Genomic DNA, 15,510 nt, shown 5'->3' with positions numbered 1-15,510 from the left:
TAGCTGTAGAAGTAAGTGCAAGAAGGATTTTAAGAAAAGTAGTGATGGGTGATTTGATAGTTAGGGGAATAGATACGCATTTCTGAAGCCAGGATGGTGTGTTGCCTCCTTTGTGTCAGGGTCAAGAATGTCACTGATCTGCTACAGGGCATCCTGAGGGGAGAGGGAGAACAAACAGCAGTGGTCCACATTAGTACAAAAGACATAGGCAAAAAGAGGGATGTAGTCCTGCAGTCAGTTATAGGGAGCCAGGGGAGAAATTAGCAAACAGGACTGCAAAAATAGTAATCTGCTGGTTACTCCCAGTACCACACACAAGGGAGGATAGAAACAGGAGGATAAAGCAGATGAATGCATAGCTGGAAAGATGGTGCAGGAGGGAGGGCTTTGGATTCTTGAGGCATTGGGGCTAGCTCAGGAGGAGTTGGAGCCTGCACAGGCCAGATAGGTTGCACCTATGTAGAATTGGGACTATTTCCTTGCAGGGTGCTTTGCAAGTGCTATTGAGAGTTAAAAATGAAGACATCAACAAATCTAGGACTTCTTGACAGAAAAGATAGAAATTAAGACGAAGATGAAAACGTGTGCTTGTTGTTGTAAAATGTTGTATGCAGTTCAGAAAACCTCACAAAGAGTTTCTGAGTCTTGTCGAGTTCAATATTAAGGGCAGGATTCTCCGGCTGCACCTGCCCGGCGACCGGAAATTCCCGCCCGATGTCAATGGACCTTTACACGATCCGCGTCCCGTCAGTGGCGATGTTGCGGCTGGTGGGGTGGAAGAATCCAGCCGTAAGTGTTTGTTGGTAACATGAAATTACGTACATATATACAGAATATTGTCCAAGCCAGGCAATAACTCACTGTTGGCTTCTACACAGTCTCGGACTGTCCTCAAGATTCTGGCCATGTGACTCTTTACGCCAAACTGAGTGCGGTACTGTATCCAGTGCCACATTAACCCATTCCATCTCAGATACCCTTATACTACACTTACCAGGTGTCATGTAGAAAGTTCAACTGAGAACCAGGCTGAATACAGCAGGTTTAGAGGGGAGATGAAGAAACAAGTAAGAGAGCAAAGAGGGAGTATGAAAAGAGACTGACAGCCAACATAAAAGAGAATTCCAGTCTTCCATAGATATATATATTGTAAAAGCATGGTAGAAGGAGGGGTAGTGCTGATTCGGGACAAAATGGGGATTAATGCATGGAGGGAAAGGACATAATTGAGATATTAAACTGATACTTTGTATCTGCCTTTACCAAAGAAGAAAGTGCTCCCCAGGATATGCTGAAAGAGGAGGTGGAGCAGACACGAGGAGGGTTTATCATTGGTAAGGAGGAGGTATTAGATAGGTTTTACTTAAAATTGATAAGACACCACAACTGGATGAGATGCTTTCAAGAATACTGAGAGAAGTGAGAGTGGAAATTGCAGAGGAACTGGCCATAATTTTTCAGATTTCCTTAGACTCAGGGGTGATGTCAGAGGACTGGAGAATTGTAAATGTTACAAACTTGTTAAAGAAAAGTGTAAAGATGAGTCCAGCAATGACCAGTTTAACTAGGGTGGTGGGGAATCTTTTAGAAACAATACTTAAATACTTAATAGTCGGGTGGACAAATGCAGATTGAGTAAGGAAAACCAGAATGAATGTCTGAAGGGAAATCATGTTGAACTAACTTGCTGGAGTTTTTTTTAAAGAAGTACATTTATTAGGACTTTACATTTTAGAAAGTTACAAAAGAATCCCTTTTGGAAGAAGAAGCGAAAAAAAAGTGGCTGAACATATATGGGCACAAGAATATCATAATTGGCTTGGTACAATCATTAGATGAAACTGTATGTTCTCATGACCCCACCAAGAACTGAAGGAGGAACAGGACAAAATCATAAGGAGATGACATAACGATGCAGCATGGTAGCATAGTGGTTAGCACAATTGCTTCACAGCTCCAGGGCCCCAGCTTCGATTCCCGGCTTGGGTCACTGTCTGTGCGGAGTCTGCACGTTCTCCCCGTGTCTGCGTGGGTTTCCTCCGGGTGCTCCGGTTTCCTCCCACAGTCCAAAGATGTGCAGGTTAGGTAGATTGGCCATGATAAGTTGCCCTTAGTGTCAAAAAAGGCTGGGTGGGGTTACTGGGTTATGGGTTTACGGGGATAAGGTGGAGGCATGGACTTAAGTGGGGTGCTCTTTCCTTGGGCCGGTGCAGGCTCGATGGGCTGAATGGCCTCCTTCTGCACTGTACATTCTATGATTCTCCCATGTTGCACAAGGCTACCATAATTATAAGAAATCAGATTAAATTTCCCACAGAAAGATCGGCTGCACACCAACACACAATTCCTGTCTGCTGCAGCACCACAGACATCAGTGACCCATCATTGCCATCTCCTTTTGATATCAGACCCAACTGCACCCTTGCCAAGAACAGATTCATCATCCCCAACTCTACAAAGAAAAAACAAAAGAAAATTCTCGAGAATCCCAGTTCTAAGGGAAAATTACATACCTATCCCACAATGCAACATAACTCCCATCCAGTCACAGAACCAACCCAATATCAATCATTTGTTACAAAATGATAAAGAGAGGACCAGCAGCAAGTCCAAGTTATTCTCAGACCCAGGCTCTCCTACAAAAGAAGACTAGAGCTCAGGACCCAACCCAGGTCCTGACTTATCACAGCACTCGTGAAGCATCTATCAACAAAAAGGGAATAGGACACTCAACCGACAAGCAGACAACTCACACTTAGGGGAACGACAGGATAAACTTTTAAGCACAAAATATGAGTAAGGATAATCATTCCAATCCTGTTTGAGGAAGGTCTGGGGCCGCTGCGGGAAGAAGGGAATCATCAAGTCGCACCCCCAATAGGGCTCCCAGGGATAGAGGGTTTGCCTCCTCCCTGGCACCAGGGCCCTACCCCACCCCACCATCAGAACCCACCCAGGAGAAAAGCCAGCATTGTGCTCAACCGGACAGAAGGAATGGAATAAAACCCCGGGAAAGAACGCCCAGGCCAACACAAGGCAATCATGGTCGCAAAAAGAACTCTCAAGGCAGACTCACTCCTTAACAGCCAGAACACCAATACCCAACCAGTCTCAGCATAAGCCAGATTGGTATTACATAAAAGAGGACGCTAAACTTCACATTCAAGTAGCTCCGGGGAAAGGCAAAGTGAGAACCCCAGTGGAGGACTCAAGCTACAGGATCTCCCAGAAGAGAAACAGAAGGGAGAAAGATGAAGAACCACCCGAACTAATCATTCGGATATTGGGGGATCAGTATCCATCCCAAACCCCCCCCCGCCCCCAACAAGGAGTAGAGCTAGTTACCCAGTTTAGGAGCATCTCACCTACCCCAGGGGAGAAACAGGATGTATATTAAGTACAGTGCTCAGCCCATCCCCAAATCTCCATGCGCCAGAGGGGGGAGGTGGGGGAGGGCAACCCCAGCCTCTCTGGACCCACCCCCTCCCCACAGGCGACCCCAGAAAGAGCACCCCTGATCCTTGCGGTCAACAGGATACCAGCCACCAGGCCGGGCCTGGCCTGGCCCAGCACCGTCCAAAAATTCAGGAAATTATATCCCCATGACCTTCCATACAATACCAAAGCCTATACCCTGCCGAGCCTGCACCTATCCAACCCCATACAGGGCAATGCACCACTCCTACTCATACAAAAAAGGAAAGGCTATTCGTTCTAACCCTAGCTTGAAGAAGACCCCAAACCAGGAGAAAAGAACCGTCAAGGCACCCATCAATTGGGTGTCCTGGGAGGGAGGGCCGTCCTCACCGTCCCAGTGATAACTGTGAATCTACAAGGTACATTGCAGCAACTTACCAACTTTCACATCACCTTCTAAACACTCAACCTCTCTCACCTAGAAGAACAAGGGCAAGAGATGCATGGAAACATCATCCCGCACCAGCTCACCCGAACAGACGCCGGGATGTGGCGACGAGGGGCAACTTACCAACTTTCACATCACCTTCTAAACACTCAACCTCTCTCACCTAGAAGAACAAGGGCAAGAGATGCATGGAAACATCATCCCGTACCAGCTTACCCGAACAGACGCCGGGATGTGGCGACTAGGGGCTTTTCACAGTAACTTCACACTTGTGACAATAAAAGGTTATTATTATTATTATTACTATTACCAGCAGGTTCCCCTCCAAGTCACACACTATCCTGATTTGGAAGTATACTGCACCATTCCTTCATCGTCTCTGGGTTGAAATCCTGGTATTCCCTTCCTAACATCCTGACCCCAGTGGTTCAAGAAAACAGGTCATCACCATCTTCTCAAGTGCAATTCAGGATGGACAATAAATGCCTGCTTCCCAGCAATGCTCATATCCCACAACGATTTAAAAAAAACTTTGAATCTACAAACATAAATAAACTTACATAAGTGGGATCTAACACTCAGAAAACAATGTAAACTCCATATTGGGTAAACAGAAGAGGGGATATTTTGTTTGGTATAATCCAAGCAGAAAATTGGTGCAAAGCATTACTAGTTCAGCAACGATATGGTGTACAACATTATATCCGTGTGGATCTATTCAGGCGCTGCCGGGGCAGCACGGTGGCGCAGTGGGTTAGCCCTGTTGCCTCACGGCGCCGAGGTCCCAGGTTCGATCCCGGCTCTGGGTCACTGTCCGTGTGGAGTTTGCACAGTCTCCCCGTGTCTGCGTGGGTTTCACCCCCACAACCCAAAGATGTGCAGGCTAGGTGGATTGGCCACGCTAAATTCCCCCTTAATTGGAAAAAATGAATTGGGTACTCTAAATTAAAAAAAAATATATATATATATATTCAGGTGCTGCTATAACGTTTTGCAGAAAATTCCTGAAGCAGCGATGATCAAAATTGCGTTGGTGTCATGTCTATCCTACATGGACCTCCATGTAAACTCTACACTGGATTTCTGAATAGTCTCTTAAGCATGGTGCGCGCATGACAACCAGATCCTATATTCAAAATATTGAAGAGGCATCTTTTGAATATCTTGATTCTCTGTATGTCGAGAATAGCCCACATTTCTAAAATTCCTTAGACATTCACAAAGTACTCAAACCTGTTCCGGTGCCATGTATAAACGAGTTCCAGTGTCTGGTGACCGATTAAACCGATCAGACCCTTCTCTCTTCCAGGATGTAACGAGCCCAAAGTCTCCAATCTTGATCTTTTCGTCCAATGCAAAGAAGATATTGGCAGGCTTTTGGGAAAGAGCAGGAATATAAATTTGCGGGGGGTATCAGGTCAGGAAAGTCAGATCAAGAACATTAGAGCAGGAGCAGCAGAGCAAGGACATTAAATTAGGAATATCAGATCAAGAGCCCTGTCACCAATTTGTTTCTTTTGTGAAGGTGATGACCTCTGCAGGGTAAAGCTCTTTGGTCTGCTACACTTTCTTTGTGTGTGAGCCAGGCCACATGAAGGCAGCATATTTAACTATGAGCACTTTTGCTGTCTCATTACAAAATAGGGCAATTCCTACCTTCAAATCCCGATGGATGTAATTTTGACTGTGAATGTAAACCAAGCCACCACTGATCTGACAAACTATTTGAAGTCGATTCCTGTCCACTTCATTCATGTCAATGTTTTTTAACCACTCCTTCAGTGTCTTCTTGCACAACTCCATTTGAATGCAGAGATATTTCATCTCCCTAAATGAAAGCAATATAAAATCAGATTTTAACTATAGAACCAAATACTTTTACAGCTCGGAAGGTGTCCATTCAGCCCATCATATGCTGTTCTTTGAAAGAACTATCCAATTAGTTCCATATCCCTTTATCTTCCTCAAATGGATCCCTGTAATTTATAGGGAGACTTATTCTGTCCATGAAGCCATTTTCCACTCTTGATAAAACTTTTGTTAGGAAGGCTTTCTAATAAGCGAAGAATGAGGCCATTCAGCACATTGGGTCTGCATCAGCCCTCCGAAAGAGCATCCTACCTAGGACCACTCCCTATCCTATCCTTTGATCGTGCTCATTAATCATGGCCAATCCACCTAACTTGCACATTTTTGACTGTGGGAGGAAACTGGAGCAGCCGGAGGAAACCCACGCAGACATTGGGAGAATGTGCAAATTCCAGTTACTCAAGGCCAGAATCAAACCTGGTGCTGAGAGACATTTATTTACAGATTTCCCCAAAATAGATAAAAATGTTTCAAATTGCCTTAATTGCTTCCATTGATGAAGATGAATTTTCATGCCTAAACTCCAGGATGTACTTTTCTGGTGAACTCTTCAAATTGACATACAAAAATATGTCAATCATCTCAAGTTGCAAGCATCCTCACCTCTGAGCCAGAATGTTGTGGTTATTTGTTATTCTTTTAAGGGATTTGGGCATTGTTGGCTAGGTCAAAATTTGTTGCCCACCCCTCATTGCCCTTGAGAAGCTGGTAATGAACTGCTTTCTTGAGTGCTGTTGGAGCTGCACTTATCCAGGCAAATGAAGAGTATTCTTTTTTAAAAATGACCTTTTCTGAGTTACAAAACCAGGGCTCAGAGTGCGGTCAGGGGCGAACCCCTAATCCAGCTCCTTGCCTGCTCCAAAAACAATTCAAATTCAAATTGAATCCAATTCATAGTCCCCACAAGAGAGACATACCAGATCTGAGCCAAAAGGCTGAGAAGCGATAAAATGAAGAGTATTTAATCACACTCCAGACTTGTGTCTTGTAGGTGCCATAATACACAGCAGTATATTATGGTGCAGCCACACACACACACTGATGGACATGCAGTGGGACCAATCAGCATACACAACAGCCAATCACCAGTGAGAGCACATGCACTATAAAGACAGGGGACAGGAGAGTTCGCGCTCATTCTAGTAGCAGCCAGCTCGGAGCACAGAGCTCACAGCCTGCAACACAGACATTCACCATGTGCTGAGTGCATCACCTGGTTAAGACTAGGCAAGGGTCAACAGTTAAAGCTGGTATTGCATTTACCCACAGTTCAAGTATGTTAATATAGTTAACCTGATAATAAAATAGAGTTGCACCACTTCAAGTGTTGGTGACCTGTTTGTGATCCAGAACACCCAACACATCATGATACCAGGAGTGAACTGGTTCAGTCCAGATAGCCATACCTCAGCGTACAGTGACAACCAGCAACGATACCCAGGCAAGATGTTCAAGATCCGGGTTCCGCAGCAGCTCCAGTGCCACGGCGATCTCCGCGAAAACTGGTGAGCATTCTGGCAAAAGTTTGAAATCTTCCTGCTGGCAGCCGAACTAGAAGACCTGGCCGATCCTGAAAAAACAGAGCTTCTCCTCACCATCGCCGGTGCCAGAGCAGAAGAAATCTTTTTAAAAATTCAAGTTCTCCAAGGGGCAAAACAGGAGCGACTTCCAGGCAGTCCTAGACAAATTCGGCAAATACTGTGAGGGAAACACACTCCAACCAGCAAGGAAAGGTAAGAGAAGCGCCAGTACTCACCTCAAGGCCGAAATCCCAGAGCAGAGAACGATTTTGGTCGGCGGCCATCTTTCTAAAGGGACTGCACTTGCGCAGTTGTGCGACGGCGTGCATGCGCAATCACGAAAACGGGCATCAGTAAAGGAACCGCGATCTGCGCATGTGCAAACGTCATGACGTCAAAGGCCCCGGACCACGCCCACTTAAAGGGGAAACGTCCCAAAGCAAAGAAAAAATCTTTTAAAGCTGTAAAACAACCTTCCTTCACCTGGAATGACAGCACAATGCCTCAAATTGAACCAGGAAATGAAATAAACTTCCGAAGAACCCTGCAACAAGCAGTTACCAACACCCAAACCGAGTCCGATTCCGACTTCCCGCAGACCAGTGACACCGAGGACTCGAGGGAGCCTTTTCGAGTCACTGTTATAACAAAGAACAGGCTGTCCCCGAATCAAAATCACCAGCCGCTGTCGGTACACAGCATTGATCCAGACGACGAGTGGTGTGCCACCCTGACGATCAACCGATCCCAGATACGATTCCATCTGGACACTGGTGCTTCCGCTAATCTCCTAGCGTGGTCAGTCTTTCAGACCCTTGGGGTTAAACCAACCATTCTTCCGTCGACCTGCCAACTAGTGGACTACAATGGCAACGTCATTCCTGCTACCGGTTCATGCCAACTCGAAGTGACGCACAACTCGCGAAAAGCCATCCTTCCCTTCGAGATCGTGGGCTCCTCGAAGGACTCTCTGCTAGGCGCACAGGTGTGCAAACTCCTAAACCTCGTTCAACGAGTACACTCTCTCTCTCCAGAGGACACGTCTGCCTTCCAGGATGCGGACTTCAGGGCGCAACTCAATGCCATCATCGACCAACACCGCGACATTTTCAAAGGCATGGGCATGCTTCCATACACTTACAAAATCCTGCTCAAACAAGACGCCACGCCTGTGGTTCATGCACCTCGCAGAGTCCCAGCACCCCTCAAGGACCGCCTCAAGCAGCAGCTGCAGGACCTCCAGGACCAAGGATGCTCTCCAGAGTGACGGAACCAACCGACTGGGTCAGTTCCATGGTGTGCGTAAAGAAGCCTTCCGGAGAACTCCGGATCTGCTTTGGCCCAAAGGATCTGAATCGCAACATAATGAGGGAGCATTACCCTTTCCCCAAGCACGAGGAGATCACGTGCGAGATGGCTCGGGCCAACATCTTGACCAAACTTGACGCCTCGAAAGGATTCTGGCAAATTCAATGAGACAGGTCCAGCAAAAAGCTGTGTACGCCGTTTGGCAGATACTGCTACAACAGGATGCCGTTTGGGATTATATCGGCATCAGAAGTATTCCACCGGATCATGGAGCAAATGATGGAGGGCATTGAGGGTGTGCACGTCTATGTTGACGACATCATCATTTGGTCCACCACCAGGAGCATATCAGTCGCCTCCAACGTGTTTTCAAACGAATATGGGACCAAGGCCTTCGCCTCAACAGAGCCAAATGTTCCTTCGGCCAGACGGAACTCAAGTTCCTAGGGGACCACATCTCCCGGTTGGGTGTGCAGCCGGATGCGGACAAGGTGGCAGCCATCACGGCCATGCAGAAGCCAGCGGATAAGAAGGCGGTCCTCTGATTTTTAAGCATTGTCAACTTCCTGGGGTAGTTCATCCCCAACCTCGCCTCCCATACCACAGCTCTCCGGAACTTGGTCAGGAAGACGACAGACTTCCAATGGCTTCCCGCCCACGAGCGTGAATGGGAGGAGCTTATGACCAAGCTTACCACGGCCCCGGTATTGGCATTTTTTGATCCCACGAAGGAAACAAAAATTTCAAAGGATGCCAGCCAATCCAGTAACGCGATGAGGCCTCATCATGGGCCCCCATTGCATATGCGTCACGTGCCATGACCCCCACGGAACAGCGCTACGTGCAGATCGAAAGGGAGTACCTGGGCCTGTTGACTGGAATCGACAAATTTCATGATTATGTGTACAGCCTCCCCCAATTCACTGTTGAGACCGACCATCGCCCGCTGGTCAACATTATACAAAAATACCTGAATGATATGACCTCTCGCCTCCAGCGCATTCTGCTTAAACTCCGGCGGTACGATTTCCAGCTCCTATACACCCGGGCAAGGACCTGATCATAGCCGACGCTCTGTCCAGGGCAGTCAACACCCCATGTGACCCAGAGGGGTTCATCTGCCAGGTTGACACCCATGTGGCCTTCACGGTCTCCAATCTGCCGGTCACGGATGAACGCCTTATCCACATTCGCCGCGAGACTGCGGCTGACCCCCTACTACAGCGTGTCATGCGCCACATGATGGACGGGTGGCTCAAGGGCCAATGCCCACAGTTCTACAATATCAGAGACGATCTGGCAGTAGTTGATGGTGTCCTCCTGAAGCTGGATCGCATCGTGATCCCACACAGCATGCGGCAGCTCATTTTGGAACAGCTACACGAGGACCAGCTTGGCGTGGAGAAGTGCCGACGGAGGGCCCGAGAGGCTGTGTGCTGGCCCAGCATCAATGAGGACATCGCCAACACAATGCTCAACTGCCCCACCTGTCAGCGGTTCCAGCCGGCCCAACCACGTGAGACCCTACAGCCCCATGATTTGGTCACGTCCCCTTGGTCTAAAGTAAGCGTTGACTTGTTCCATGCCCTCGGCAGGGACTATGTTCTGATTGTAGACTATTTTGAAATGAAAATCGCTTATTGTCACGAGTAGGCTTCAATGAAGTTACTGTGAAAAGCCCCTAGTCGCCATATTCCGGCGCCTGTTCAGGGAGGCTGGTATGGGAATCGAACCGTGCTGCTGGCCTGCCTTGGTCTGCTTTAAAAGCCAGCGATTTAGCCCAGTGTGCTAAACCAGTCCCAATTTTTCGAACTACCCGGAGGTGGTACGCCTGCACGACATCACATCATCGGCGGTCATCCGTGCCTGCATGGAGACCTTTGCTCGTCACGGCATCCCACTCACTGTGATGTCGGACAATGGCCCCTGCTTCGCGAGCCACGAATGGTCCAACTTTGCCAGCATGTACAACTTTGTGCATGTGACATCCAGTCCCCTGCACTCCCAATCTAATGGCAAAGCGGAAAAGGGCGACCACATCGTCAAACGGCTCCTCTGCAAGGCTGCCGATGCAGGAACCGACTTCTACTTCGCCTTGCTGGCCTATCGTTCGGCCCCACTCTCCACGGGCCTGTCGCCAGCACAGCTGCTCATGGGTCGCACCCTCAGGACCACGGTGCCGTCCATTCACGTCCCAGACCTCGACCACGTTCCGATCCTTCAGCGGATGCAACAGTCTCGTGCACAACACAAGGTGGCGCATGACGCTCGGGCGACTGATCTCCCTGCTCTGGCACCGGATGACAACGTCTGCATCCATCTTCTGGAGGGTGGCTGGTCTGTGGTTCTTCAGCAAGTGGCTCCCCGCTCGTTCCTGGTTCGTCTGCCAGATGGTTCCATTCGCTGCCGCAATTGACGTGCCCGTCGTCTCGTTCCACGCTCGCTACGTGATCCTCCATCGGTGTCACGCCCTCCTGTTGTCCCCAACCTGGACTATGTGGAGATTCCGAATACTCTGCATCCTCCTCACTCTGCCGTGACCCAGCCCGTTCCTCAGCCGGTGGCTCCTGACCCACCCTTGAGGCGGTCAACCAGAATTCGTCGCCCACCTCAGAGACTTGACTTATGAGTTTTACAATGTTGGACTCTTTGATCTGTTCTGTTATCCTGTTTCGTCGTTCCAGTAGTTTGTATATAATGTTCATTTCGTTGTTGACACCCTATTTCTCGGCACCAGGCACCTTCCCGTGTAAATAGGATGATTGAATGATTAGCCTCATGTACATAGTCATGTAAATAACACGCACACACAGAGTCAGGTACATTTACTACATAATATTTATTGTCACGCAGGCACATGTTCTTTATATAAAAGGGGGATGTCAAAATACACACCAGTATATTATGTGCAGACACACACTGATGGACATGCAGTGGGACCAATCAGCATACACAACACCGCAGCCAATCACCAGTGAGAGCACACGCACTATAAAGACCGGGGACGGGAGAGTTCCCGCTCATTCTAGTAGCAGCCAGCTCGGAGCACAGAGCTCACAGCCTGCAACACAGACATTCACCATGTGCTGAGTGCATCAACTGGTTAGGACAAGGCAAAGGTCTTTAGTTAAAGCTGGTATTGTATTTACCCACAGTTCAAGTATGTTAATATAGTTAACCTTATAATAAAATAGAGTTGCACCACTTCCAGTGTTGGTGACCTGTTTGTGATCCAGAACACCCAACACATCAGTAGGTGGTGGACAGATATTGGGGAGTCAGGAGGTGAGTTACTCACTGCAGAATTCCCAACCTCTGATCGGCTCCAGTAGCCGCAGTATTTATATGACTTGCCCAGTTCTGTTTCTGGTCAATGGTAATAGTGGGAATTCAGTGATATTAATATCATTGACTGATGAGGAAAACTGTTCGAATTGCTCTTGTTGGAGATGGTCATTGCCTGGTGCAAATGTTACTTGCCTCTTATCAGCCCAATGAGGACTAAGAATAGGAAGACTGGAAAAGGTGAAGCGATTCAGCCCCTTGAGTCTGTTCTGTTTTCCGATTAGAATTAGATAATTACTGATCTGCACCTTTAATCTTTGATCCATATCTCTTTTTACAATTACCCACCATAATCAATCCATCCATTTCAATCTTGAGAGCTTCAATTGAGCTTCAATTGATCCTCACAAATACCAACTGCTAACGGAAATTGCTGAAACCCAACAATACTTTTTATCTACATTGCACCTATAGAGTAATAAAACCAGGCACTTCACAGGAGCATTGTATACCAAACATGGTCCGACAACAATCCACATAAGGAGATAAAAGGAAGAAAGCAAGGGAAAAAGGGAGCGAGATTTAGGGACAGTATTCCAGACTTAGGGTGCAGGCATCAATGGCAGAGCAATTAAAAACGGGATGCACTGGAGGCCAAAATTAGTGGAGCGCAGATATCTCAGAGGGCTGTGGGTCTGGAGAAGATTACAGAGATAGAGGTGGGTGAGGCCATGAAGGGATTTGAAAACTAAGATGAGAATTTTAAAAGCGAGATTTTGCTTGACCGGGAGCCAACACAGGTCATCAAGCACCGGAGTGATGGGGGATCAGGATTTGGTGCAAACTGGGGTAGAAGCAGTGGAATTTTGGGCGACCTCAAGTTCATTGGGGGGAGAATAGGAGAGACCCATCAGGGCTGCATAAGAATAATCATGTCTAGAGGTTTAACAAAGACATGAATGAAGGTTTCAGCAGCAGTTAAGCTGAGACAGTGGAAAAATCGGGCGATGTTACGGAGGCAGAAATAAGCTGTCTTCGTGATGGCATGATCATAAAGTCAGAAGCAACAGTGGAGGAGCGGGGTGGGGGTGAGGCAGAACTGGGTGTCATCAACTTATGTGTAAAAACAAATAGTGTTGACGAGGGCAGCAACCAAACAAGAAATAGGAGGGAATCAAGGATAGATCCCTATCGACTTCCGGGCGCGGCGATGACCAGCTAGGTCGCACGTTTCGGCAGCTCCCGGTGGAACGGACTTTTGGGCTCTTGATAGGAGCCCCAACGGCAATTTTAACGGCAAAAAACACTGTGCTGTAATCCAGAAGGGAATCCCCCCTGGACACGGATGGAAAAAAGAGAGGAAAGTGGCCGGACTGCGGTGGATCCTCTAGAGCAGCGGCCAGGAAGGCAGGCACAAAGCAAGATGGCGTCGGAAGGAGGCAGTTTAATATGGGGCCCTGACCAACAAGAGTTCCTGCGGCGTTGCGTGGAAGAACTCAAAAAGGAGATGAAGAAGGAGCTGTTGGCCCCGATATTACAAGCGATTGAGGGGCTAAAGGAGGAGCAAAAGACCCAGGAACAGGAGCTTTGGGTCGTGAAGGCAAAGGCTGCTGAGAATGAGGACAACATACAGGGCCTGGTGGTGAAAACGGAGATGCACGAGGCACAACACAAAAGGTGTGTGGAAAGGCTGGAGGTGCTGGAGAATAATGCGAGGAGGAAGAATTTAAGGATTCTTGGTCTTCCCGAAGGTGTAGAAGGGGCGGACGTCAGGGCATATGTGAGCACGATGCTGCACGCGTTAATGGGATCGGAGGCCCCGACGGGTCCGCTGGAGGTGGAGGGAGCCTATCGGGTTATGGCGCGAAGACCGAGGGCTGGAGAAATTCCTCGAGCAATAGTGGTGAGATTTCTCCGATATAAGGACAGAGAGATGGTCCTCAGATGGGCAAAGAAAACTCTGAGCAGTAGGTGGGAGAACGCGGTGATCCGCGTATATCAAGATTGGAGTGCGGAGGGGGCGAGCTTTAATCGGGACAAGGCGGTGCTGCACAAACGGAAGATTAAATTTGGAATGCTGCACCGGCAAGACTGTGGGTCACACATCAAGGGAAACACCACTACTTCGAAACGGCAGATGAGGCGTGGACATTTATTGTCGAGGAGAAACTGGAGTGAGCAGGCCAGAAAAAGAACGTTTGGGACAAAGTGGGGGGGTGAATATGTGGGATGAAGGGGGGGAAAAGAGGGAAGAGATGACTTCCCAAGTTGTTAATCCTGCGACTTTTCTCTCTTCCCCATGTCGTGGGGGAGGGGGGGAGGGAGGATGAGGAGCTGAGGGCGCCGGCCATTGGGGGCGGGGCCAAAAGGGAAGCGCGGGCTTTGTTCCCGCGCTATGGTAATCACGGCAGGAACAGGGAAGCAGGAAGGAGGGGGCCTCGCACAGTGTGAGCCGAGGTCACGGGGGGAAGCCGAGGTCGGCCAGAGTTTGCTGACTTCTGGGAGCAACATGGGGGGTGCAATTACGCTAGTTTGGGATCTAGCGGGGGGGGGGGGGGGGTTAACTGGGTTGCTGCTGCTGGGGAGAAGGGGCAGCTGGTAAGGGGGGGGGGGATGGTCGGGGCGGGGGGGCGCCGCTTGGGGGAGATACGGCTACGTGGGAACCGGGTGAGGAGCTGGATTGAAAAAGGAGATGGCTAGTCGTCAAGGGGGGGGTAAAGAGCCCCCCCAACCCGATTGATCACGTGGAATGTAAGAGGGCTGAACGGGCCGATTAAGAGGGCACGGGTACTCGCACACCGAAAGAAACTTAAGGCAGATGTGGTTATGCTTCAGGAGACGCATCTGAAGCTGATAGACCAGGTCAGACTACGCAAAGGATGGGTGGGGCAGGTGTTTCATTCGGGGCTAGACGCAAAAAACAGGGGGGTGGCCATACTAGTGGGGAAGCGGGTAATGTTTGAGGCAAAGTCTATAGTGGCGGATAGTGGGGGCAGATACGTGATGGTGAGTGGCAAATTGCAAGGGGAGGCGGTGGTATTAGTGAACGTGTATGCCCGAACTGGGATGATGCCAACTTTATGAGGCGTATGTTAGGACGAATCCCGGACCTAGAAGTGGGGAAGTTGGTAATGGGTGGAGATTTTAATACGGTGCTGGACCCAAGGCTGGACAGATCGAGGTCCAGGACCGGAAGGAGGCCGGCTGCAGCTAGGGTCCTTAAGGACTTTCTGGAGCAGATGGGAGGAGTAGACCCCTGGAGATTTAGTAGACCTAGGAGTAAGGAGTTTTCGTTTTTCTCCTATGTCCACAAAGTTTATTCACGAATAGATTTTTTTGTTTTGGGAAGGGCACTGATCTCAAAGGTGACGGGGACGGAGTACACGGCTATAGCCATTTCGGATCATGCTCCACATTGGGTGGACCTGGAGATAGGGGAAGAAAAACAACAGCGTCCACCCTGGAGAATGGACATGGGATTATGGACAGATGAGGGGGGGGTGTTTAAGGGTGAGGGGGTGTATTGAAAGGCACTTGGAACTCAATGATAATGGGGAGGTACAGGTGGGAGTGGTCTGGGAGGCGCTGAAGGCAGTGGTTAGAGGGGAGTTGATATCTATTAGGGCACATAAAGGAAAGCAGGAGGGTAGGGAAAGGGAGCAG

At 48.8% G+C, this 15,510-nt stretch overlaps 1 protein-coding gene across 2 annotated transcripts in view; it reads right to left on the bottom strand.

Annotated features, from left to right (window-relative positions):
- LOC140385735 (interferon-induced, double-stranded RNA-activated protein kinase-like) overlaps positions 1–15,510 on the bottom strand; it is an 85,865-nt gene that overhangs the window by 41,052 nt on the left and 29,303 nt on the right. For both annotated transcript variants that reach the window (XM_072468192.1, XM_072468193.1), the window contains 2 exons: positions 5,522–5,693; positions 5,099–5,239 (listed from right to left, as the gene is read on the bottom strand). In XM_072468192.1, the coding sequence (XP_072324293.1) occupies positions 5,099–5,239; positions 5,522–5,693 (313 nt within the window). The remainder of the gene's footprint in view (positions 1–5,098; positions 5,240–5,521; positions 5,694–15,510) is intronic.

This window comes from Scyliorhinus torazame, chromosome 11 (genome assembly GCF_047496885.1).
Source record: "Scyliorhinus torazame isolate Kashiwa2021f chromosome 11, sScyTor2.1, whole genome shotgun sequence".
Taxonomy (NCBI): Eukaryota; Metazoa; Chordata; class Chondrichthyes; order Carcharhiniformes; family Scyliorhinidae; genus Scyliorhinus; species Scyliorhinus torazame.
The sequence above is the reverse complement of the archived record's forward strand: the minus strand, read 5'-3'. Positions and strand labels throughout refer to the sequence as shown.